This window comes from Anabrus simplex, chromosome 4 (assembly GCF_040414725.1).
Source record: "Anabrus simplex isolate iqAnaSimp1 chromosome 4, ASM4041472v1, whole genome shotgun sequence".
Taxonomy (NCBI): Eukaryota; Metazoa; Arthropoda; class Insecta; order Orthoptera; family Tettigoniidae; genus Anabrus; species Anabrus simplex.
Genome location: NC_090268.1, coordinates 60,262,827 through 60,287,853, shown reverse-complemented (window position 1 = coordinate 60,287,853; position 25,027 = coordinate 60,262,827). Strand labels below are relative to the sequence as shown.

At 38.4% G+C, this 25,027-nt stretch overlaps 1 protein-coding gene across 1 annotated transcript in view; it reads left to right on the top strand.

Annotated features, from left to right (window-relative positions):
* Positions 1 to 25,027, top strand: part of LOC136871614 (TIMELESS-interacting protein) — a 35,803-nt gene that overhangs the window by 2,627 nt on the left and 8,149 nt on the right. The window contains exons 2-3 of the mRNA XM_067145077.2: positions 2,275 to 2,374; positions 19,838 to 20,036. Coding sequence (XP_067001178.2) covers positions 2,275 to 2,374; positions 19,838 to 20,036 — 299 coding nt within the window. The remainder of the gene's footprint in view (positions 1 to 2,274; positions 2,375 to 19,837; positions 20,037 to 25,027) is intronic.

Here is a 25,027-nt window from a genome sequence, read left to right as displayed (position 1 = left end):
CATAGTAACTAACTGCATGTTTAAGGTCCTCTTTGTCATTAAACCAACCTTCAATTGCTATTGGAAGATTTTCAAATAAATTACGCAGAAATGTTTGTATTCCCTTGGTAATTTTTGAGATGAATACAGTGAATTTGCTGTAAAGGAATTCAAAATTAATTTTCTTAGAGATATATGCACATACTGTACTAGTCAATAATCTCTCAAGAACTTTCGACGTTCCATAAAAATGCCCATCTGAGGACCTAAATTTCCAAAGATCTGTAGGAATAATCCTCACTGGGGTAATCATATTAACGAGATTGTTAAGAAAGGTTACAGATCTTTTCACATGAATATGAGAGTATTTAGGAGTTGTAGTAAGGCTGTAAAGGAGAGGGGGTATAAGTCTGTAAGGCCTCAGAATATGGATCCAATGTATGGGATCCTCACCAGGACTACTTGATACGACAATTGGAAAAAATTCAAAGAGAATAAGCTTGAATGGAGCTATTAAAAGTAGGAAAGATCATAATATGAAGGTAAAATTGGAATTCAGGAGATCACATTGGGGCAAATATTCATTTATAAGATGAGGAGTAAGGGATTGGAATAAATTTTCAAGAGAAATGTTCAATTAATTTCCAAGTTCATTGAAAATATTTAAGAGAGAGCTTGGTCAAAACTTGATAGGAAATCTGCCACCTGGGTGACAGCCCTAAATGCAGATCATTGATTGATTGATTGATTGGAGTAATACTAATTATACAGCTATAGCAGGATAAAGAAGAGTAAGCCCTCATATCTTGGCATTTGTGGAGCTAGCTCCTAATGAAATTGGACCATCATCTGTCAGTCGTGTAAGTGCGACCAGTATCCAGCAGTATTTGGGACATAGTGGGTTCGAACCCCACTGTCAGCAGCCCTGAAGATGGTTTTCCATGCTTTCCCATTTTCACACCAGGCAAATGCTGGGGCTGTACCTTAATTAAGGCCACAACCGCTTCATTCCCACTCCTAGGCCTTTCCTATCCCGTCGTCACCATAAGACCAATATAATGGTCCGTTATCTGTGTCAGTGTGACAAAAAAATTGCAAAAAAAAACAAGTTGTTCCCCTTCGAGCATTATCCCTCTCATAGGTCTCTCCTTCTTTCTGGTTGTGATCACAGTCTTGCTCTTTCTGGCATTACATTTTATTCGCTGGGCTGAGTGGCTCAGATGGTTGAGACATTGGCCTTCTGACCCCAATTCGGCAGGTTCGATCCTGGCTCAGTCCTGTGTTGTTTGAAGGTGCTCAAATACGTCAGCCTCGTGTCAGTAGATTTACTGGCACATAAAAAAAAAGATAACGAGATGATGAAGGAAGGTCAGATAAGAAAGGCTAAAGTGAGGAGCATGGCACAAGTAAGTGGAAACAGTGTCAAACTCGGCTAGGGTGCCGCTGATCTTCAGCTCACGCTCCCAGATTGAGAGGCCCTGTGGTCCCCCTTGAGTCGTGCCTTACAATAGGAAGGGAATACTGTGGACGTATTCTACAACCCCTACCCATGGGGGATACCTTACCTTCTCTTTCATTTCATAACATTTGCAAATGCCAATGCACTTGTATTTTTGTCTTTTTGACTATCTTGACAATTTCATTCATAATTGCTTACGAAGAGGAGTGGGGACAAGGGGCTTCCCTGCTGCACTCCACTTCTTGGCATAAACCATCCAGACCTAGTTTGCTTCTACTTGGATACAGGTCATGGTGTCTTGCTAATAATTGCTTTATTTGTGCCACAATGCCAATGCACTCTCTTCTTAAGTAATACATCCCAGATGTAATGACAAGGGATGTGATCATATGCCTTGTCTGGTCTCAAACGGCATTCCAGAAGCAAAACAAGGAGGTAGGTAGTGAATCAATCTGGTCTAAATCCATGTTGTTCTTCTTCTAGATGTTCAACAAACTTCATCTTTTCTTGCAGTACGGATTAAAAGACCATGGGAAAGAAGAGTTATGCCTGTATAATTTGAACAGTCCTTGCCATCTCCCCTTTTTTTAACAAAGGATTTATCAACTTTTTTTTTTTTTCAAACCAGTCTAACATTTCTCTCTTCATATGGCTTTTATCAGTTTGTACATCCACTGCACACTTATTGGATCCAGTGGCTTAATCATATCCACATCGAACTTAACATTGCCTGCTGCCTGATTGTTTTTTATCTTCGTGATGCCTCTTTCAACTTCCACCCATGAAACATTTGTAATAGCTCTCAAAAGTGACTGTTTTTTCTAAACATTTTCTAGGAGCTGGCCCTACCTCTGACACAAATTCTGGCAGTAAGGCAACAGAACCCAAGAAGAAGAGGGTGGTACAGCATCCACAACCAAAATTGAATCCAGAGAGGTAAATAAATATATTGCCACATGAAATATGAAAATCTTGCCAAAATTTATTGAAGGAATAATGTTCTGTAAGCTAAGTATGTATTGCTAACTTTTTACTAGTTATATTTTGGTAGTAGTAATATTATGTATTACCCGACCAAGGTTAGTGGAGTTCTGCACAGCACAGCGCCACTAGTAACGAACATGACATCATCGCAGTACAGTCAGCCAAGGACGACAACTGGAGCACTATCCAAGACCGACTACAATACTCAGATCTTAAAGACAGGTTTCAATTAGCAGCAATGTGGCTGTGAACGCGGGCCGTGCATAGGTTGTATGTGACCGTGATTACCAGTTTAAAGTAATAATTGTGAAATAATTATTTCGAGTCTGCTTGTGATCGTATTTCGTGATTTTCAATACTGATAACGTATTTGTGGTATTTGAATTGCTAGGTGCTTTTACAAGGAAGCTCAAAATACCTAGAAGTTAATTATTTTGTATTTGCACGTAGTGGCATACAAGTTAAGTGCTTTTTTATCATTGTGTTTGAGTGATGGTGTTATAGAATGTAGTTAGCATGGATCGTTCACATGTACCTCTCTGTAAGTCAAAAATAGGCATTGCCTGCTCTTTCAATTAAACAGATACACAGGGGTTTAGCTAAATCAATCTCAAAGTTCTCAAGCATGTCAAAGACAGTCACCGCTTAAGTGCGGCCAGTATTTGGGAGATAGTGGGTTTGAACCCCACTGTCGGCAGCCCTGAAGATTGATTTCCGTGGTTTCCCATTTTCACACCAGGAAAATGCTGGGGCTATACCTTAATTAAGGCCACAGTCGCTTCCTTCGCAGTCCTAGCCCTTTCCTGTCCCATCGTCACCATAAGACCTATCTGAGTCGGTGCGACGTAAAGCCAATAGAAAAAAAAAAACCCACTCACAATGTAAGTATTGAAGCAGCAAATCATCCAACCAGACCATTGAGCTAACGGTCTTTGATCTTGCACCAGTGATTCTATAATGCATATTTTCAATATTTTTAGTAATTCGACAGCCACCCCTCCTGGCTTATGTGACCACTGGAAACATGGCGAACGTTCGTTCAACTAACTTCTGCCTATGTTATTCTAGTTTGTTGAACCTGACTATACGATATTTCGTTGTGCTGAACCAACGTCACCCCACTAGTTCACATTCTTTCCGTGGATCCACTCACTTTGGTCGGGTAGTAATAAAGTTGTAATTATGGTAGTCAGTGTTGAAAGATTACAATCTAACCTCTTGGAACTTAAAGAGAAGGGCAGTGAGTCATTTTCAACCTTTTCAGAACCATTATTTTGTCAGTTGATGAAAAAGTTTAAAAGATTTTATTCTGGTAAAAAAATATGAAATTGAAATGGATGGATTGCAACAAAAGATATTTAAATTATTATTCCAGGATGACTATGTCATCATACTTCTTTCCCCTTATCCAGCTCCTGCCGGGTCGGGGCATTTATGGCACTTCTCCACCTTCCTCTCTCCTTCCACCATTCCTCTTCTATCATTTTGTCCCAATCCAGGTTTCATGTTCTTCTTGCACTCCTCTTTATTAAATCGATCCACCTTGTTTGAGGTCTCCCTCTCTTTTCCTCGGACTTCATCTCCATCATCTGTTTCGGTATTCTTTCCTCCTCCATCCCCTTTACATATCCAGACCATCTTAGTTTACTCGTATCAATTCTCTCATTTTGATTTTCCATTCTGACCTCCTCTCACACTTAAATAAGGAAGCTATAAATTTGGCTGATGATGAATTAGATTAGAAACAGGTTTGGTGTAAAGAATACATTCTAATTTGTTTTTTAAATTTAAAATAATAAGTAACGAGACAGGAAAGCTGGTTTAAAAATATATTTTAATATATCGTACTCCAAAATATTGTTAAAAAACAGAATTTGGATTGATCCTTCATTATTCATCTTGGGTACTTAAACAGTGATGCATACACAAATCAGAAAATAATATCAAATGATTAGTAAAAATGTAAAATTGAAAAAAACTGATTTGAATCAAATAAATCCAATGTAAAAAAGATCATTGATTTTTAAAATAAAGATATATATTAAGAATAATGCTGTTGTAAACAAGGAAGCATGGTAGAAGTTTTTGTAATGAAAGAGAGGTTAAGCTGAGAATCATAAAGGACATAAATCCTTGTTCTTCTGTCATTTCATATTTGCCCTTATCGCTTCATTCTGTTGTTCCATCTTTCCACAGGGAATTGCCATTCTGTTTATCCTATTATGTGGTCATTGTCAATGTTTCTATATATGACTTGATTTGTCACTTGTTTCAATCAATTAATCACTGCTGATCTTCATTTAGGGCAGTTGCCCAAGTGGCAAATTCCTTATCTGTTGTTTTCCTAGCCATTTCTTGAATGATTTCAAAGAAATTTGAAATTTATTGAACATCTCCCTTGGTAAGTTATTCCAATCCCCAACTCCCCTTCATGTAAACAAATATTTGCCCCAATTGGTCCTCTTGAATTCCAACTTTATCTTCACATTGTGATCTTTCCTACTTTTAAAGACACCTCTTAAACTTATTCATCTACTAATGTTATTCCCTTGGCACAGGCCAGAGTAAAATGTAGCTTCCACCGAAGTCCCAGTCAACATCCATGGCTGTGACAATATGGAAGTTGCTGGGGTATGGGTAGTGCTGAGTAATGACATTCAGAGCATGACTAGTGCATCTGAGTGTTATGAAAGGTGCTGCTCATAGGGTCAGTCGTGCTGCAATAGTACTTTTTGACCTAGTGAGGAAAGCAAACTACCTCACTCCTTATCTTGCCTAGTACGCTTCATTTTGGTGCTGCCATTGGTTCTTGGGGTTTCATTATAACCGCATAACCTTTGGTGGTGCTATTTGAGGATCCAACCAGCCTCTGGGCTGATGACCTAACAGACAGACAATGTTATTCCACGCCATCTCTCCACTGACAGCTCGGAACACACCGCATCCTACAAGTACATACTGCTTAGTCGAGCAGCTCGTCTTCTTTCTCCCAAGTCTTTCCAGCACAAACTTTACAACATTTCTGTAATGCTACTCTTTTGTCGGAAATCACCCAGAACAAATCGAGCTGCTTTTCTTTGGATTTTTTTTTTCCAGTTCTTGAATCAAGTAATCCTGGCAATGGTCCCATACACTGAAACCATACTCTAGTTGGGGTCTTACCGAGACTTGTATGCCCTCTCCTTTACATCCTCACTACAACCCTTAAACACCCTCATAACCATGTGCATTTACAATCCCATTGAAGATCTTTCCTTGTATTAACACCTAGGTACTTACAGTGACCCCCATAAGGAACTTTCAGCCCATCAACGCAGTAATTAAAACTGAGAGGACTTTTCCTATTAGTGAAAGTCATAATCAGACTTTTAATCCCATTTATCGTCATACCATTGCCTGCTGTCCATCTCTCAACATCATCAAGGTCATTTTGCAGTTGCTCACAATCTTGTAACTTATTTATTATCTTGTCCTGTTTTCCTATCTTTATCCAGCTTTCTTCATATCCTACACTTTCCACTTCAAGACTGATGATGTGTCTGTGATTGTTGAAGCCCATTCTACTGATGAAGCTGGGATGCAGAAAGGGGGCTGACAAGAAATGGATGTAGAAGAACAGGGATTTGAAAGGGAAGTGAGCGCATGGTGGTAGTGGTGATGTTGGTGATTATTGTTTTTAGAAGAAGTTCAACTGGGCAACCATCCTCTATTAATAATAAACAGAACAGAGGAAAGAAGAGTTCCAGCTCTTTGAAGAATTAACATTTTGGCAAAAGCAAGAAAAGGGCCATGAAGGGCATGAAAATGAAAGACTCTCTAGGCCTCGCAAACCTAATACTGTTGGGGTCAGAAGAGAACAAGAATTGACCAAGGGAGGTCGGATAGGAAAGAACTCCTATGGTCACCAACCCACGCTCTTAAGTCTTTGGGGTGCCCTTTCTCATTGCCATATATGACAGACAGGGGATTCCGTGGATGTATTCTACTGCCCATCCGACAGAGGGCAGAGAGAGCCCTTCTATAGGTCATTCCATGTTAAGAAAACAGTATTGATCTTATGACAACAGGGTTGCCATATCAAACAGTTTTGCTCAACAGCATCTTGGGAAAACTGCAGCACACATATTGGTGAAAGTGGGCATGTAATTTCAATATAAAAGGGGGAAGAAATTAAGCTGAAAATTATGTTTTTAGGAACTCGAGAGGACAGGGATTTTAGAGGGGCCTCATTTTGATTTTCACAGCAATGCGGGTAAACAGCGCATGTACATGTTTAAAACTCCGCATTTAATTTCGTTATAAAAGGCGGAGGAAACTAAGCTGCAAATTATTTTATTAACTCCGAGGAACGGGGATTTTAGAGGGACTAATTGTTGTTTTCACAGAATAGCGGGAGAACGATGATACAAAAATTGATGAAACTCAGCATTTGACTTCAAGATAAAAGGAGGAAGAAACCAAGCTGGAAATTATCTTTATGAAATTTATGGAACAGAGGTTGTAGGGCAAGGGGGGCTTATTTAAGATTTTGCTGCACAAATACAACCTCGGTATTGAAGTTCAAGGCAAATTGGGGAAGAAAATAGACAACAGATAATTTTGATATGCTCGGAACTTGGGGGATGCAGTTAATTGCATTTAGTAAATTTGCCCAGGCAACTACTGTGACTGTGGCGTTATATCGCCCCAGGAAAAGAATGGTAAATGTGCTTGCGAAAAAGTGGTAAAAATAAAATGCGCTTGAGAAATGATAGCTAAATAACAAAACCAAACACAGATAAAAATCATAGCATCAGTGCAAGTCATACGGCGATGTATGGCTCCACACCACAGGATCAAAATGTTCAGTAACAACTGCTGTACAGTACATGATTATTAGAACGAACACACAAACAAACAAACAGATGACTTCTCTTCAACAATGATAAGCTGCCGGCGATTCACAGCGTAACGGATTACACGTTACATGTACCATAACAGAGCAATTCAGAAGGGAAATGAAGGAAGGCAACAAGCGATGGCTGTTCCCGCCATTGTGCTTCCTCCCTGAAAACGTTTTATGAAATAATGTTACATAATTATTTTAATAACTCAGGGGAAAAACAATGCCTCATCTTTTTATTTCTTTCATAATACAATATAAATTACATGATAATATTCCTTAATTACGAGGAATTATAGATGTCTGAGAGGGGGTGAAACTCCTTGTAGGTCCATAAGAGCAGTACTGTTTTCTTAGCATGGAACAATCTACATATGTAGACAGCAATGTATGAAGATCTAAAGATTTTTCTCATCCTTTTATATTTCCTTGTTTGTGCTTGTCTCTTCCTGTGCTTCCTTTTCCCTTTCTGACGTGTCATTGTCTTGATCCTATTGCATATTTCTAATGTTCTTATATCTATATATAAAGGCTGTTTCATTATTAGTGGCAACTGTTAATTACAACTGATTCAGAAGAGATACCTCTATGAAATGTTTACAGTCCCTCAGTGTAATCCCCAGCATTGTGTAGAACTTGTTGCCAGTAGTGCGGAAGCCATAGTATCCCTGCAGCAGCACTTGTTCTCTGCATGGTGTGAATGAGGTGAGCTGTCACCTGCAGAACTTCAGTAACTGTTCAGAAGCAGATGCTGTGAAGTGGTTCTTTCTTCTTCAGCATTAAATCAAAATCAGCAGGGCTTAATAATAATAAAATTATTATTTATTATTCCGGGTAGTATTGGGGATGAAAATTTTGGATACTAACCATTCAACCAGTCTCTTACAGACGACGTCATTGAAGGTTTTGACCTCCTGTGCCATGGTTCTGTAAGGCAACACTGAATCCATGCATGCCTCACGTAGACCTTTATGACATTGTCTTACTGTATGGCTGTGGGCACATTCAACTTAATCCAGCCGTGCTTTTCCTGTTTTGACATGAAAATGAAAATCCACAGCCGGTTTCCAATCATTTGACCGGGTCAGGAATGGAATGAATGGAGCCCCCGTCTAGTGGTGAGGATAGGAATTGTACCAGCTGCCAAAGCCTGTCGCACTCCCCTGGGGCAATGATTAATGACTGGCAGATGAAATGAAATGATATTGGAGAGTGTTGCTGGAATGAAAGATGACAAGGAAAACCGGAGTACCCGGAGAAAAACCTGTCCCGCCTCTGCTTTGTCCAGCACAAATCTCATGGAGTGACCAGGATTTGAACCACGGAACCCAGCAGTGAGGGGCCGGCGCACTGCTGCCTGGGCCCGAAAGCTGCTGTTTTGACATCATCTTGTATATTAACTGTTTGTCCGGTCTCTCACAGATGAAACTAGTCTTTGCAGCACAGTGCATGCGCGGATCATTGGATGGACGAGCCCATGTACTGTGAGGTAGGTTGGGTACCACCCTAACATGTGAATATGAAAGAAACACTAGTTCCATTTCCTAGTGTATATTGTACCAGGAAGGCCTAGGTCCTGGTCCATATTAATTGAAAGAAATGTTATTTCCAGCATTAAAGATCCGACCGACGTACGAACATCCATGTAAAGAATGTTCCAGTATGTGCCAGACCCTACGAGTACGCTAGGCGGAGTCAAGTGAAAGAATTTTTCTTTTAACAGCTTTTTAACACCTTAACCAATTTCAACGGGACAAACGCTGAATTATAGCAAACATCATAAAAGTTAATCCCTGTAAATTTCAAATTAATTCATCAAACGGTTGTTGAGTTATAACAATTTAAAGTCTCAACGAAATTACGTAATTACGGTCACATGGCCGAGAGAGAGCTGCCACCCCTCCCTGCGCTGGTATCTATATATGTCAAGGCCAGATAGCCCGCAAACCAGTGCAGTACAGTACAGTACAATACCGTACAAGGACAAGCAGACAACTGTGTGAGTGAGATAGTGAAGAAACCGGCCCGCGTACAGTATGTTCGCGCAGTCACGGTAGAAGTACTTTCGTCGTGTGCCGGTTGGCACACGATTTTAGCCTTTCCCTACTACGTTTTAGGCCTAGGCAAAATGCCGTTGGAAAGTGTATCACCTGGGAATTTTATCCCTACTCTGTTTAGTTTTATTTCCTGTGCGACTTACGTCGCTATGTTTTGGTATCTTCTCTGCCCGCGGGGTTGTGCTCCATCGTACATTTACGTTGTATTCTGTTCTTGTCTTTGTTATTTCATGGTCCGGTCTTGCCCCGGGTCTGAAGCGAGTCTATCGCTCGTGGCTCGCCCGCTGTCCGGCCGAGTTCGGCTTGGCCTAGCTTATTAGTGGGTGCGTTGTTGATTGTCGTCCATCATGGAGCTTAGATGTGTTTTGCGTTGGCTCATGGCTAGAGCATTGAAATACCACAAAATGCCTGGGTAATTCATAAGATATGAGGGGATTATGCCCTCAAAGTTGATCTGATTCTTCTGGGAGTGGACGTCCGCAACATATGTAATATTTTCTTCCATTTCGAAAGTTGTGAGTATAAGATCCCGGGCTGACGCCATGTGTTATCTAATGTGCAACGACCAAAAGTAAGTTATGTTTTTCAAGATTATTCTAATCTTCTTTCTCCTCATCCTGGATTGCCTCGCCTTGAAACTTGGTTAAATTTGGTGGATGTTACTCCGCCCTACGAATTACATTCTGTTTTATCTCCTTCGGAGAGAACTTGGAAATTTGGTATTGTGGAAGGTTCTCGGCTTACTGACTGCACCTTTTCAAACTCCGTACCGCAGGAAGATCTCTATCGAACCTTGCATATCTCTCTGCATCTTTCTGGGACAAATAACTTCATTGTAAATCTTAATTTTTTGGATCATGTAAATGATAAGGGCAAGAAATCTTGTAATTTTATGTAATTAATGTTCTAAAAAAAAACTGTTTACTTTAGATGCTTTGTCAGAAGATAATTTTTTCAAATTAATTATTTAATTCTTTAATGTTAATTTTAGTTTTTAACTTAGAGGGCGTCTCTCTTCTCAGAGGAAAATATTTGGACTTAATCTTTAATTATATTTATTTAATTTCTACCTTTTAATTTTATCTTGTCATAAACGGTGCACCGTAGGTTTTAAAGAAGAAAAAGGTATGTTTTTTTTAAAAAAAGGATAAACTTTTGCAAAGGAATTATTAATTAAATGATTTAATTGTTTTGAAAGAAATTAAGCAGTGTTTTTCTTTCCTTCATACTTCAAACATTGCCACCGCAAAAACCGCTAGGTTACGGTCCGAATTGCCTCTGTTTTATGGTCCTGTTCCTGATTTGGGTGAGTATCCCACGCTTCCTGTTTAATTTTGTCCTTGTTTAGTTTTTTTTTTTTTACCTTTGTTTACTTGTACCAGTATTGCCGGTACGAACTGGTATCAGTAAGTGGTAGCCTCGCACGGTTTTTGCAATTTTGGTACCGGTAGTGTATTTTTAATATCCTTTCCGTAGCACGGTGGTAAGTGGATGAAGTATTGAAGGAAGGACCTGTTGGTCAAAAGAGAATGATGTAGGGTATTATTGTAAAAGAAATGCATTCGTCTTGTTTATTCTTAATATTCTTGTTTCATGTAATCTCTTCACGGTGTTTCGTGTCTTTCCTGTTCGTGCGAGTTGTGGTGACCGTTTGGTGTCATGGGTGTACAGTTGGTGATCCTGCGACCAGCTGTTTAGTTCTCCTGTTTCCTGCTTCTCAGGTGACCTGTATCTTTTCCTCTCTTGTTTCTTCATAAATTGGTGAGTACGGCATTATTGATTTAATTTGGAATTTGGTGTATTATTGTAAACCTTGAAACGGTTGCTAGTATTTATATTTGGACACAAATCGATTGAGCTTGGGCTTTGAGCATGCTACGGTTTGCAGTGTGCTCTCCGTGATTCGTGTGACATATCTGTTTTGATATTTTAAAAACAACGTGTGTGTACCTTTTTTTTTAGATCGGGGTGCATTAAATTCTAATTACTACTCGGTGAGCTCGTGTGATTTTATTCACCGCGTGAAGTGCAGTTGTTTTCCTGTGTTTAAACGAGTGTTTACATGTAATAGTTCGTGTTCTGGGAACGTCTTATGGTATTATCAGTTCTGGCTTTGTTTTCATTCCCAGATTTAATATGGTGATTATTATTATTATTGTTTCCTGGCCTGTGTATTTGTCAAGGTGTGTACCAACATTTTATATGAGAATCTATTGTTTCTAAGAGTGTTCTGCTGTGTTGAAATTACCGTGTGAAGTGAAATTTTACTTAACCTCAAATTAACCGTAAACGTAGTGTGTTATGCATATGTGCTAGTGGTATTGTACCATCGTATATCGGAATTTATTTCCTCCTGATTTGGTTGTTTCCGGTGGCCATTTATTTTATTTGGTTCTGGTTTTATGTGATTTCCCCTGTGCCCGAGTTATCCGTGTCCTTAGTGAATATTTATGAGAAATACTGGCCTTAGGCTGGTGTGGTTCTGCTTTCATGCTAGGTGTGTTTTCGTCCTAAATTAAGTGAAACCTGTCTGTGGTGAACTCTTCAGGTTGCTTTTGAATTTAATATGCTCTATAGTATACCAGTTATCTTGGCCTTGTAAACTCTTCTCCTATTATTATTTAAGATTTTTCCCTGCGGTGACTCGTTGGCCGGTCACGTTATTTACTGGTGTGACAGCTTGGCAAGCCTGTAATGCCTGTATTAACCTGTGTAGCATTTATTTTAACCATCTATGGCTTCTGGATGTGATGACTCTGACTTGGTTCTGTGTTTGCTGATCTGTGCTGGCTGTGGGGTAGGTGTTTGCAAATTTGCATGAATGAAGTATTTCATTTTTACCCCGTCTCACGGCTGGAATGGGTTAGTGATTTGCTGGACAGAGGTTTGAGTAATTCACATCATCCCTAATATTGTGGAGTTATGAGGAAAGCATCAGTTATGGTGGTATGAGGTTAACTTGTGAGCATTTTAACTGTATTTCATGTGAATATGTGCAGGTGGTACCTACGTTAGGCCTAACTTATATCGTTCTTATGCTCGCCTTGCTTCTTTTGAAAATTTATTGTGATCTACTGTTGAAAATTGTTTAACTAACCTTCTATTTGATATGAGCTGCCATGTATTAGTAACTTTTGAGTTATAATTATTTCTGAATTGCTTAAAATTGTTTACCTTTCTGGGCTACTTGAGGTTCGGTCATATTTTCTTGTGGTGATATCTTGACTGAGTATTGAAAATTATATCTCCTGTATAATTTATTCTGGTGATCTGGGGGCTGTCGTTGGTGATGTGTTCGTGTGCCTGCTGGACGATTGCTGGCCTATGCTGATTGTGGGACTGGTGTTCGCCTATGGCGTGAATATGTAATATTCTGACCCTGTCTCGCTGTTGGTGTGGGCTGGTGAGTTGGTCGGGGGTCACTCGAGTTATTTCACTAAGGATTCTGTTTGTGTGGGGTTATTGTGTATGCATTCGTTATGGTTGAATTCTGTCAGGCCGTAACGGTGTGGATGCTTTGTTGACCCTGTGTCTGGACCTATTAAGATCTTTACTAGTTCATCCGTGCTGGTTATTGGTTGCTGGTAGTCTTCTATTTCTAACGGATACCGTGCTCTCCTATTAATTTAACCTGTTCCCTTGTTGTAGTGTGGTCACTTAGTGTGTGGCTTTCCTCAAGTTTCTGGCTCATACATTTTGGTCTTGCTTTAGTTAACTTCTGATTTCTGAAAAAGGTTGTCGTGTTAACCTACTTGCGGTTAGGTCTGGTTCATGTGTGGATATTCTTAGGTGGCTAGTAGTTTCCTGTATGGCTTGTGGTACTCTGCCATGGTCATTGTGTTAATGGAATTCCTATGTTCTGAAAATTTATAACCTATTTGTATTTAATTGTATTCCATTTTGAGTTGTGGATTCCATCGGCCTCACATCAAAGAAAAGTACAATAAGTTCCACCTTTTCAATACATTATATTATGTGACAGTTTTACGTACAGTTAAACCTTCACTACGTTCCGTCTACCATCAACTTGGCACCTGAGGTTCCGACTTGGATCAGGATCCCTTCTAGTCAATTTATGTAATCACAACCTACAACATAAGATCTACAAGCACCATTTTAGCCAGGACCTTTGTTACTTCTCAGCAAGATGATATACAACCACATGTCGACATGTATAATTGTTTAATAGGACTCGCTGATCATCTATATCAACAAGCAGTGACCCATTCAAATTGTTCATTTCTACTTATATTGATATTTTACATATTATCTGCTCCTCAAGTCCAAGTTGTAGCTTCAGCTGAACTTTACCATATATTTTAAGTGGAACACCATTAACTAAATGTTTTATCAACTTTTAACTTGTCACACATGGCTATGTGTCCCGAGTGTTAAAAATACCAAAACTAAGCCTACAAACATATTACTATAACCTCAGCTGAACTGTATCACATACTCTAAGTGGAACACCATTTAACTAAATGTTTGAACACTTTAACTTGTCAAACATAGCTATATGTCTTGAGTGCCAAAACTCCATAGATTTACACCTATAAACATCTCTGCTATAGCTATAATATAACAGCAGATTTTTAACACGTTATTTTAATTAGAAATTTTATAAGTGTACACCCTACAGGACTATGATTTTTCTTAAATCGTGATTTTTTACCTGGACATGTTCACACCTTTTTGTAGATAGATAATGTATAATTTTATATTCACTGTTATATCATACCTGAAGTATTATAAGGTTTATTGTCCTCGATTAATTGTTCTTGGCTGATGATGACAGGTACACTGTCGAAACCGGTCCCGAGTGTATAAAAATGTGAAGGTTTAACTGTACGTAAAACTGTCACATAATATAATGTATTGAAAAGGTGGAACTTATTGTACTTTTCTTTGATGTGAATTCTGCTTCAATACGGAACCTAAATATGAAGTTTCCATCGGCCTCCCTACCATTTCTACGGTGTTGGATTGCTGTTGAGCTAATGTGATCTGTAGCCTGAGGATGGGAAAGCCTCTTAACCTAATAGGATTGGGTGCAGATCGGTGTTGGGTGATGATTTTGGTACCACGTATTAGTTGTTTGGGGTTTATATTTCGGGGTGGGCATGATAGTTTCGCAGCATGTCGTTGAGGGTTCTAAGTGTCCCTTTATCCCTATCGGGGTCTGGCGCATGCATGTTGGAGCTAGTCATGGTTGTTTTACGGTTTCTGTGTTGTGTTGTTGGCTCATTATGACATGTCAGGTATGGACTGGTTCGTGGTCTTATTATTGTACCTTGTATCTTCGTAGATTTGGAAATACCCTTCTGTGTGGGTCTATTGCTCTGATGGAATGATTTTAACTTGTGTTATGTAACTTGTTGGTTTTGTGTGTCCTGGTTTCTTCCCTTTTGGTCTCAGTGCATTACCTATTGATCTGACGTTATCTTGTGTTCTTTTGGTACCTCTTGTAATGCTCAGTTAATGTTCACCTGTCACTCTTTGACATTTTTCCTCTCTTCAGTGGATCTAATTTGTCTTTTGACAAGGTTGTTTGGTCATCTTGCCGTTCTATGGGATTATTAATCTGGTATGGGACGGATTATTAGTTCATAGGCGGTACCGAAGTCGCCCAACTGTTAGATTATGGGGTCTGTATGTTGTGTTCCTTTATTCTTCATTTTTGTTGGGCATTTGCTAACGACCTGCCATCTTTTCTGCCATGTATATTTTATTTTACCTTGTTTCCTGGTTGTATGGAAAGGTACCTGCTTAGTGGTAATGCGGCAGTATGAATCTGCGGATGTCATATATTATTAGTCCGGCTAGCTCCGAGGTCTTGTAAAAGACAACCGGTAGATTAGGTTGCGTAGGTCATTGCTCTAATTTCCTGAAGGTCACTTGGTTTGAGGTGGATTTCATCGCCTTTTCTTACTTAATCCGGTGTCCTGTGTGAAAGCATGTTGTTGTGAATTCAATGAAGTTGGAGGTTTTGTGACTTCGGATTGGTTTTCCCTCCTGAATTTCTTTCATCCATTTTCTATTCCGTTATTCCTATGGTGTTATCGAAGGAACCATTGTGTATTTAATATTATCCATCCCAAAATTAATCTTGGCTTGGTATTGTTGTTGCTTGTTCGGTTGTTGATGACAAACTTTTGCGCACCTCACCATCTTATTGAATCAGAAGTCTCCTTCCGTACTGCCGACGTTATCTTGTCTCGAAGACTTTTCCTCTAGCCCTAGGATATTTTCATTTTCCTAACCTTGCAGTAGGTGTCTGATATTGTTGAGTTGAAGTTCTGTTTCCTCTCAGTTCTGTTATTCAATCAGGTAGTGTGTTGTGATTGGGAATGTTGAACCAGTAATAGGTGCAAATTTTACTTTATGTCTGTGATAATGTCTTGAGAAATTTTAAAATGCATTAATTGCTCACCGAGCGGTAATTTTGAGGTGGTTTTGGTTCTAATAATTTGAAATTAAGTGTGCTTTCGGAAAGTTGGCATCTGCGATGTGTTCTGTTTGGAAATTATATCTCTTGATATACGGCGGGTTATATTATCTACACGTGGTTGGTCTTGAGGTGGTTTGGTAAGTACATGTGATGTATGCCTTAACTTAGTGTGTCACCAAGTTTAGTGTTCTGGTGGTGGGTACTGTTGTTTAACTTGACGTTGTGTTGTTGATATTGTGATGACGTTAACTGGTAACGGATTTCCGCTGAGTAGTGAATCTGTAATTGATTATTGCACTGCTGATTGAATACGGTGTCGAAAATTCTATTTTCTAAAACTTGGACGTGTGCACTTATTTAAGTGTCGTTCGCTCTGTTTTGGTGGAATTTGGAGAGTTACTTATGTTTGTGCGGTTTACTCTTATACTACACAGTAGCCAACCTATGCTCTTATGTGGTATGCTTTGGCCCAGGTTCAGTCGATGTAAGGTTAAGAATGTAAAATTTGATCTGTTAATTGAATCTTACTTATCCGTTGAATGTATTCACCAATTTATCTTATTCTTCTGGTTTTCTTTCTTGTGCCTTGCGTCTTTATCTCGCGGTGTTGCCAATTTGATTTGTAGTGAAACAAGAGGCTGCATTTCTTACTGCTTAAAAATTTGATGAAAAATATATCTGTGGTGAAAATTTAATTTTAAAGTATGGTCAAAGGTATTTAAAAATTATGAAAAGCATTTCAGGAAACTGCTATTGAAAATGTGTTACCAATAATTTTGATGGACATTACAAATTAAGGAATTGTGCAAAGAAAGGCAATGATTATATGTTGTATAGCAATTGAATTAAGAGGTTAATTTTGGATTTTCGTATATTAAACATGGTTCCATGTGTTGAGCAGGAAAATGTGTTTCCTAGTGTGAACGAACTTCAGGTAATTTATGAGTGGCAAAGGTACTGGATAAACATTAATTTGGTTCAGTTTATCTTTCAATTGGTGGAAAAGGAAAGGAATTACCCTTAGTGCATGCAAACATGGGTTTGGATGTAACAGTTGTATTAGATCAGTTAACTACTGTTGTGATTGTGAGGTTCTCCGAACATTGAACTCTTCTGGTCTGAATCACTGGTATTAAATTTAAAAAAGAATCTAATGTGGGTATTCTAGGTATGTATTAAGATAGTTTTGGTGCAGTGATCATTATCTTAAAAGGAATAATTATTTGAAATTTAGTTTGTTTCTGCATCACTGCCCGTGGAGGAAATTTATCTTGGGTTTTCCAGGGGGAGGCTGTGCCGGTTGGCACACGATTTTAGCCTTTCCCTACTACGTTTTAGGCCTAGGCAAAATGCCGTTGGAAAGTGTATCACCTGGGAATTTTATCCCTACTCTGTTTAGTTTTATTTCCTGTGCGACTTACGTCGCTATGTTTTGGTATCTTCTCTGCCCGCGGGGTTGTGCTCCATCGTACATTTACGTTGTATTCTGTTCTTGTCTTTGTTATTTCATGGTCCGGTCTTGCCCCGGGTCTGAAGCGAGTCTATCGCTCGTGGCTCGCCCGCTGTCCGGCCGAGTTCGGCTTGGCCTAGCTTATTAGTGGGTGCGTTGTTGATTGTCGTCCATCATGGAGCTTAGATGTGTTTTGCGTTGGCTCATGGCTAGAGCATTGAAATACCACAAAATGCCTGGGTAATTCATAAGATATGAGGGGATTATGCCCTCAAAGTTGATCTGATTCTTCTGGGAGTGGACGTCCGCAACATATGTAATATTTTCTTCCATTTCGAAAGTTGTGAGTATAAGATCCCGGGCTGACGCCATGTGTTATCTAATGTGCAACGACCAAAAGTAAGTTATGTTTTTCAAGATTATTCTAATCTTCTTTCTCCTCATCCTGGATTGCCTCGCCTTGAAACTTGGTTAAATTTGGTGGATGTTACTCCGCCCTACGAATTACATTCTGTTTTATCTCCTTCGGAGAGAACTTGGAAATTTGGTATTGTGGAAGGTTCTCGGCTTACTGACTGCACCTTTTCAAACTCCGTACCGCAGGAAGATCTCTATCGAACCTTGCATATCTCTCTGCATCTTTCTGGGACAAATAACTTCATTGTAAATCTTAATTTTTTGGATCATGTAAATGATAAGGGCAAGAAATCTTGTAATTTTATGTAATTAATGTTCTAAAAAAAAAACTGTTTACTTTAGATGCTTTGTCAGAAGATAATTTTTTCAAATTAATTATTTAATTCTTTAATGTTAATTTTAGTTTTTAACTAATTTGGACTTAATCTTTAATTATATTTATTTAATTTCTACCTTTTAATTTTATCTTGTCATAAACGGTGCACCGTAGGTTTTAAAGAAGAAAAAGGTATGTTTTTTTTAAAAAAAGGATAAACTTTTGCAAAGGAATTATTAATTAAATGATTTAATTGTTTTGAAAGAAATTAAGCAGTGTTTTTCTTTCCTTCATACTTCAAACATTGCCACCGCAAAAACCGCTAGGTTACGGTCCGAATTGCCTCTGTTTTATGGTCCTGTTCCTGATTTGGGTGAGTATCCCACGCTTCCTGTTTAATTTTGTCCTTGTTTAGTTTTTTTTTTTTTACCTTTGTTTACTTGTACCAGTATTGCCGGTACGAACTGGTATCAGTCGTATCTCCAGAACGCGAAATTCTATCGCCGATAAAGGACGTCGCGCTGCAGTTAGTATGTCGCGTCGCGATTACAATATCATCCTAAAAAGACATTTAAGACTGTAACACGAGTGAACTTATTGGAGTACAAATATTAACTATTTCATTACGTGTGGACTTAGGCAACGTCAAGTAACATTAAACTTCTACAGAGCCTAATACTTAAGAATCACCAGAACTTATTTTTTTTTCTCGAGTATTGCATTATATTTCTTTATTCACGTCACATCAATATTTTGAATGAAAAGTAAGAACTTTTCTGAGTTAATATAACAGGATTAGCAGAAAATCTAACTTAATGACTGTGTTCACAGACTGTGCTTATCGACTTGCTTTCTTTTTTTTTTTCTTCAAGTGTGAACTGTGTGATTAAGAACGTTTCAATAACGACTGTAAATAGTATTTAGTACAGAAAGGACTGTGATTCTTCATACGCCATAAATAGTGTTCAACAGTGTAAGTGATAACCAGTCGCACTAAATGAATTTTCGTGTGCGAAACTCAACAGTTCCAGCTGTCATCACCTCATCGGGAACGTCAACATCGCCGATCCTGCTTCTACATGGAACATTCCAGATGTCCATCTTTCGACATTTGGTAACAACAGTTCTTGTCATAAGTGAGTAACAAACTGACTAAACTTTTCCATTTATTTTGAACAGTGAAACTTCAGTGTCGCGTGTGAACAATTTCTATAATTTCTCAAAAGTGATAAATTTAATTTCAATTTCATTTCTCGTAGAAAGACTGTAGGATTTCAAGTGTGCTGTATAACGAGATTGACGAACTGAGAACTGAAAACTTTTAATAATTTCTCATATCCATTTACCATTATAAAAGTGTGCTTAGGTTTAAAAAGACTTTAGGTGGAAATTCACACATATGAAAGACTTTGAAACCAATGATATTTATGCCATTTTTTTTTTCAAGAAGATTATTTTCAACATTTAATTTCAATATAAATTTTGAATCAACAATCATACCGCAGGGTGAGAAATTAATAAATTGTTTTGAAAAAAAAATTATTTACCATCTATTATTCGCTCTGCGAGACTATCCTTCTCTGTATCGGCTCCAAAACCCAGTTCCACTCCCTGAGGTCCTACTCATGCCCTTTGCCCACAACTTTTCCTGGTACAATATACAACACTGTTGGCACTGATAAAGAAACAGCTCTTGTTTATATGACTTCATTTATCATTTGTTACTTTCTTTCCATTACTGATATGAAGAAATGTGTTTGGATACCATACTGTTCTCTCTTCTCATTCCAATAATTCCAATTATTTTCAGTAAGTCTATCATAATTTTATTCATTTGATTTTTAGGTTAACTGGTCCTCGGGGTCTTGTAACTATAGAAGATTCCTTCCGAGACTTCAAGTTTCTTGGTAAAGGGCATGAAAAGGAAGATCTCAATCAAGTGATGAAACGTTTGGAACTTTGGTGTCATCGACTCTATCCACGCTTTCAGTTTGACGATTGCCTTGCAAAGATTGAAGCTTTAGGACATAAGAAACCTGTCATGGTAATTTTTCTGCGTACTGATAAGTATTGTATAGAACCTTGGCAGAAACAGACAAGGTGGTGGTTCAAATCCATCCATAAAATGGTTTATATACCAATTAGAACTTACAATATGATTGATATCCAAGCTTTGGTGGTACTTTCGTACTCAGTTTGTATGATAGGAAAATGAAGTGAAGTAATACCTGAATTAGCAGAAAAGAGAAAACCTTTCTTTCTTGTTTGTCGAGGACTCACCAACCTGCCCCAAGAAGTATTCTTACTTTATATAAAAAATAAGAAATTTGTCTGTACATTGCTCAGAATTAACCCTCCTAGCGCCAAGTGATTTCCTGAAATGTTAACCCTGAGTGTCACGTTTTGCGTATGCACATTTTCGATGAATGTTTTCTGTTGTGTATGAAAGAAGAGTCTTTGTATTAATTTTACTTTTCATCTAGAAACTTTCTTTTTTTTTTTTACGTAGTTCAACCCTCAGCACTTTAATCAGTCATATACATTAAAGTCAGTTTTCTAGCCTTACATTGCCACCTAATGGTTGTAGTTCAGGGTCCTCATCCTGTAAGTATTTGGCAATATTGTGGAACACGCAGCAACAAATGATAAGTTTTGGCACTTTGTGCTGAAGAATTGAGAAACTTTGTTTTAGTTGCCCAAAACATCGTTCGATCACAACTCTTTCTTTGGTAATGCACCTGTTATAAGCAATTTCTTGAGGTGTGTGTGGATTTCTAAACGGTATCGTAAGCCATGGTGCAATACCTTATCCACTATCTGCTAACAGCATTTATGCTATTCAGACTTACTGTTGTCTGGACAACTGAATTTCTCCAGACTCGTGAATCATGCACAGATTCAGGCCATGATGCATCGATACTGGTGAAAACTTCCTTGGCATTGCACGTTGCCTGTACAGTAATACTTGCATAAACTTTCCTGTTTATATATTCATCACTAGAGCCCAGATTTCCATGCAAATGCATGATTTTAAATAAGCTAGCTACACTTCTCAAACTTTGCAAATATTCATTTTACGGTTTAACAATTCCAAATAACCGTTCTTTTTCCGTGCATGTTTGCACGTTTTGGCATTTTTCGGAGAAAATTCATGCATAATGCATATTTGGAAGATTTTGGATTTAATAGCGCATATTTGGACGTTTAATATTGCATAATATGACTTTTATTCTGACTTCGACGCATATATATTGTTAACTTGCATCATAGTGCATTTTCTGAATGTTAGTTTGCAGAATTTGGGACAATTTTTTACGTTGTAGGCTACAGTATGTCTATTACTGAGAGACGGAGAGAATGTATTCCTGGCATCCTATGTGACAACCATAGTTAGTAGCCTACATACGGTACAGGTCCTACAGTATAATGCAATTAACCAAACACTTTCTTATCTGTTGCTTGAGTAAATTATGACGTAAGTCGGAAGGCCCCACGTCAAAATCTAATTCTTAGGAATAAGGTGTCCCAGTTTTACAGTTGTACATTGCTATAAATTGAACCGTAAATTAATCATTGACGGCTCATTTTTCGTCTGTTAGACGAACAAAAGAAACCTTGTATCGCACTTCTGTGGCGCCGCGTTACTGGGATAGCAGCTTACAAATTCTGGTTTTTCACTGAACCCTATAGAGTAAAATAATATATTATTATTGGTCCACCTTTTCAATACAAAATGAAAATTACATAGGGACTAGTTTCGACCTAGTAATAGGTCATCATCAGCCTGAAGTAAATTAAAGTAAATTTACGCTTTAATTTACTTCAGGCTGATGATGACCTATTACTAGGTCGAAACTAGTCCCTATGTAATTTTCATTTTGTATTGAAAAGGTGGACCAATAATAATATATTATTTTACTCTATTGTAATCACAGTTCAATACGGATCTATCATTATGAAACTTATTTCTTTTAATTGAACCCTATACCGTTGTTATCCTGGAATGTCCTACCCGGAACTCTCAGTCGTCACATGTCTGTCACATGTCACTTATTGAGGACATTCAAATGTGTCTGCAATCATCGCATGGAGAAGCAGCTGCCGCAGATAGAGAAAAGTTGAACAAACTGATTCGTTCAAATCCTGATTTTGAATTCGTCAAGCTTATAAAAGACATATTGTGGTGAAAATGCAAAAGACGTACAATTTGACCTCACTTTGTCCAAATGTCTTCATTGAATTATGCATCTATCACTTCTCATGACGTAAAAAGATAATTTTCTGTGCTTAAGTATGTGCTGAATGATAAACGGATGAGCTTAAATCAAGACAATTTGGAGAAATTAGGGTAGTTTTTGTTCATGTTTCAAAAGGAACTGAATTTTGATAGTGCATATTTTCCAGTTTATTGTGCATGTTTTGCCATATGATAGTGCATGAATGCATGCATATTTTGAGATTTGATAGTGCATGGAAATCCGGGCTCTGTTCATCACCATAATGTGTAGGCTTATTAATTCCAACATGAGTGCAGTCAAGAGCACATATTGCTGCTGGAAAGTAGTACTTTTCCTGCCACTCTTGTTTTGCAACTTCAAATTCCTAATCTGTTTCTGGAAATTTTATCCACACTGCAGCTTTAGCCATGATGCGGTCCGTAACCTCAACAATATTTTTAGACACAGTTGTTTGATGAACTCCAAGATCTTCTCCTATGGCACACTGAAATCCTGGGTCACCTACCAATCTTAAAAACACTTTTAATTTAACTATGTTTTTAATAGCAGCATTTCTTATTTCCAGTTTCTCCGGTCCAAATAAGTATTGGTTTAACCAGTCCACATTAAAAAGTTATTAGAGTTCATATGTTCACTTCTCTCCTTGTGAATTTTTCCACGAGGCACCACATTATTAATAAACTCCGCCATGTTCTTTCTCCTCAGAAGCTAAAAATTGGTATAGCGTAGTACTGTTCGTTAAAAGTGAGAAAATGTGTGGTTTTTCATTTGATCAAGTATTTCATGTGAAATCATTGCTTTTACTTGCGCCATTCCTGCTGACATCATTGTAATGACCTATGTTCATTTCAGTTGGGAAAACCACCAAGACAGTCTTTCTGAGGATGTAAAAAGGCAGGTGGAGAGTGAGTGTCTGCAATTATAATGCAGTTCCACAACCTGACTGTGACTGATGGTAGGCAAGCGAGCCTACCATTACAATGAAAATTCCCTAACGCAATCTTCACGTGAGAAAAAAAAGTTCGGTGATTTCTCCATTATGTTTCTAGGGTAACGTTAAGAGCTATGCAATTTAACACAGTCTTGCTTGCAACGTGTACTCTGCCTAACCTACAATTCTGTATACAGCTGTACAATGTAGAATTCCGTAGTGAAGCACGGGTAAATCAGCTAGTTATGATAGAAGTGTCGGCGACACCTGCACATTGCTTTGGTTTAGAGTACATTTTCGTATACTACTGCATGTAACTTGAATCCTGCATTGTTGTATGAGAGGCACAAAAAATGCACCATCTAAACACAGCTTAAAATAGCTTGGACACAGTTTGATACCTTCTTCTGAATTTCATGTACATAATCTTTGTCAGTATTAATATTGCCAGCCATTTGACCTTCAAATGATAGTTGCCCTCCGGGTGAGTTAGCCGTGCGGTTAAGGGTGTGCAGCTGTGAGCTTGCATACGGAAGATGGTGGGTTCAAAAACCAATGTTGGCAGTCGTGAAGATGGTCTGTCCTTTCCCATTTTCACAGCAGGCAACTAAAAAAAAAAAAGTTGCCCATTCTCAAAATCTGCACTTGGTAACTACTGCATTGAAGTTTGACGACTTCCCAGAGCGTTGGTCATTCTCCATCAATTTGCAATCATTTCTGAATCGAAACAGACTTTCAACCTATTAGGTCGTGTTACGTACATTTAGTACGTGTTGAAGGGATGTTAAGTACAGAACAAAAATGGCCAACAGGACACCAGTGGCATCCGAACCCACAACCTCCCAGTTTCACGTCGGTTGCTCTACCATTTTTGTTCTGTACTTAACATCTCTTCAACACGTACTAAATGTACGTAACACGACCTAATAGGCTGAAAGTCGGTTTTGATTACAATGCGGTCGTGAAAATTCAATATTCATCGACTTGGTTCTCAACGGGCGACTTAAACGCACTCTACAGAGTGATGGTAGTAGTGCCAGACCTGTAGCTTAGATCCTTTCCAACAGAACAAAGATGGCCTAGGCCACCATAGCTCAATTGGTAGAGCAACCAACGCAAAATCGGGAGGTTGTGGGTTCAGATCCCACTGGTGTCCGGTTGGCCATTTTTGTTCTGTACTTAACATCTCTTCAACATGTACTAAATGTACGTAACATGACCTAATAGGTTGAAAGTCGGTTTTGATTATAATGCGGTTGTGAAAATTCAATATTCATCAATTTCTGAATCATTCATAATTTTTAATTTTTAAAAATTATTTATGTACTTGGGTAACTCTATAGCCTTATCACCAAATACAAATTGCAAGTTGTTACCACTTGTGTATCTCTGCCCTGCACTGCTATCTGAACTCGGATGACTAGCCTCTCTACCAACTGCATGCAGCTGACATCCCGAAATATATGTATCTTGAGTGCTCAGCTCGAAAACTGGTTGGATCCTCAACAGTTCCGCTGTCAGCTGTCATAGATAGCTTATGTGTCACTTGATAGCCTGAAAAAATCAAGCAAATGTGTGGTTTCTTGTTCTGCTATGCAATGTTGTCTACTTTTAGATGGTCCTTTACAAGGTTGTAGCATTACAGTATTGAAATTGCTGTGTTAGTCACTATTGATAAATATTACAGCAGAAGTCCGTTATAGCGAGAATTCATAACGGCGAAAAATTTACTTGCTATAGCAGATTGTCGTTATATCCGATTTTTTGTAAAAATTGGGGAAAAACCCCATACACATTAAATTCAGTATGCAATGGCAATCAGTTTGTTCAAAATTTGAGTTTTCGCGGATAATATCCACACTGCGG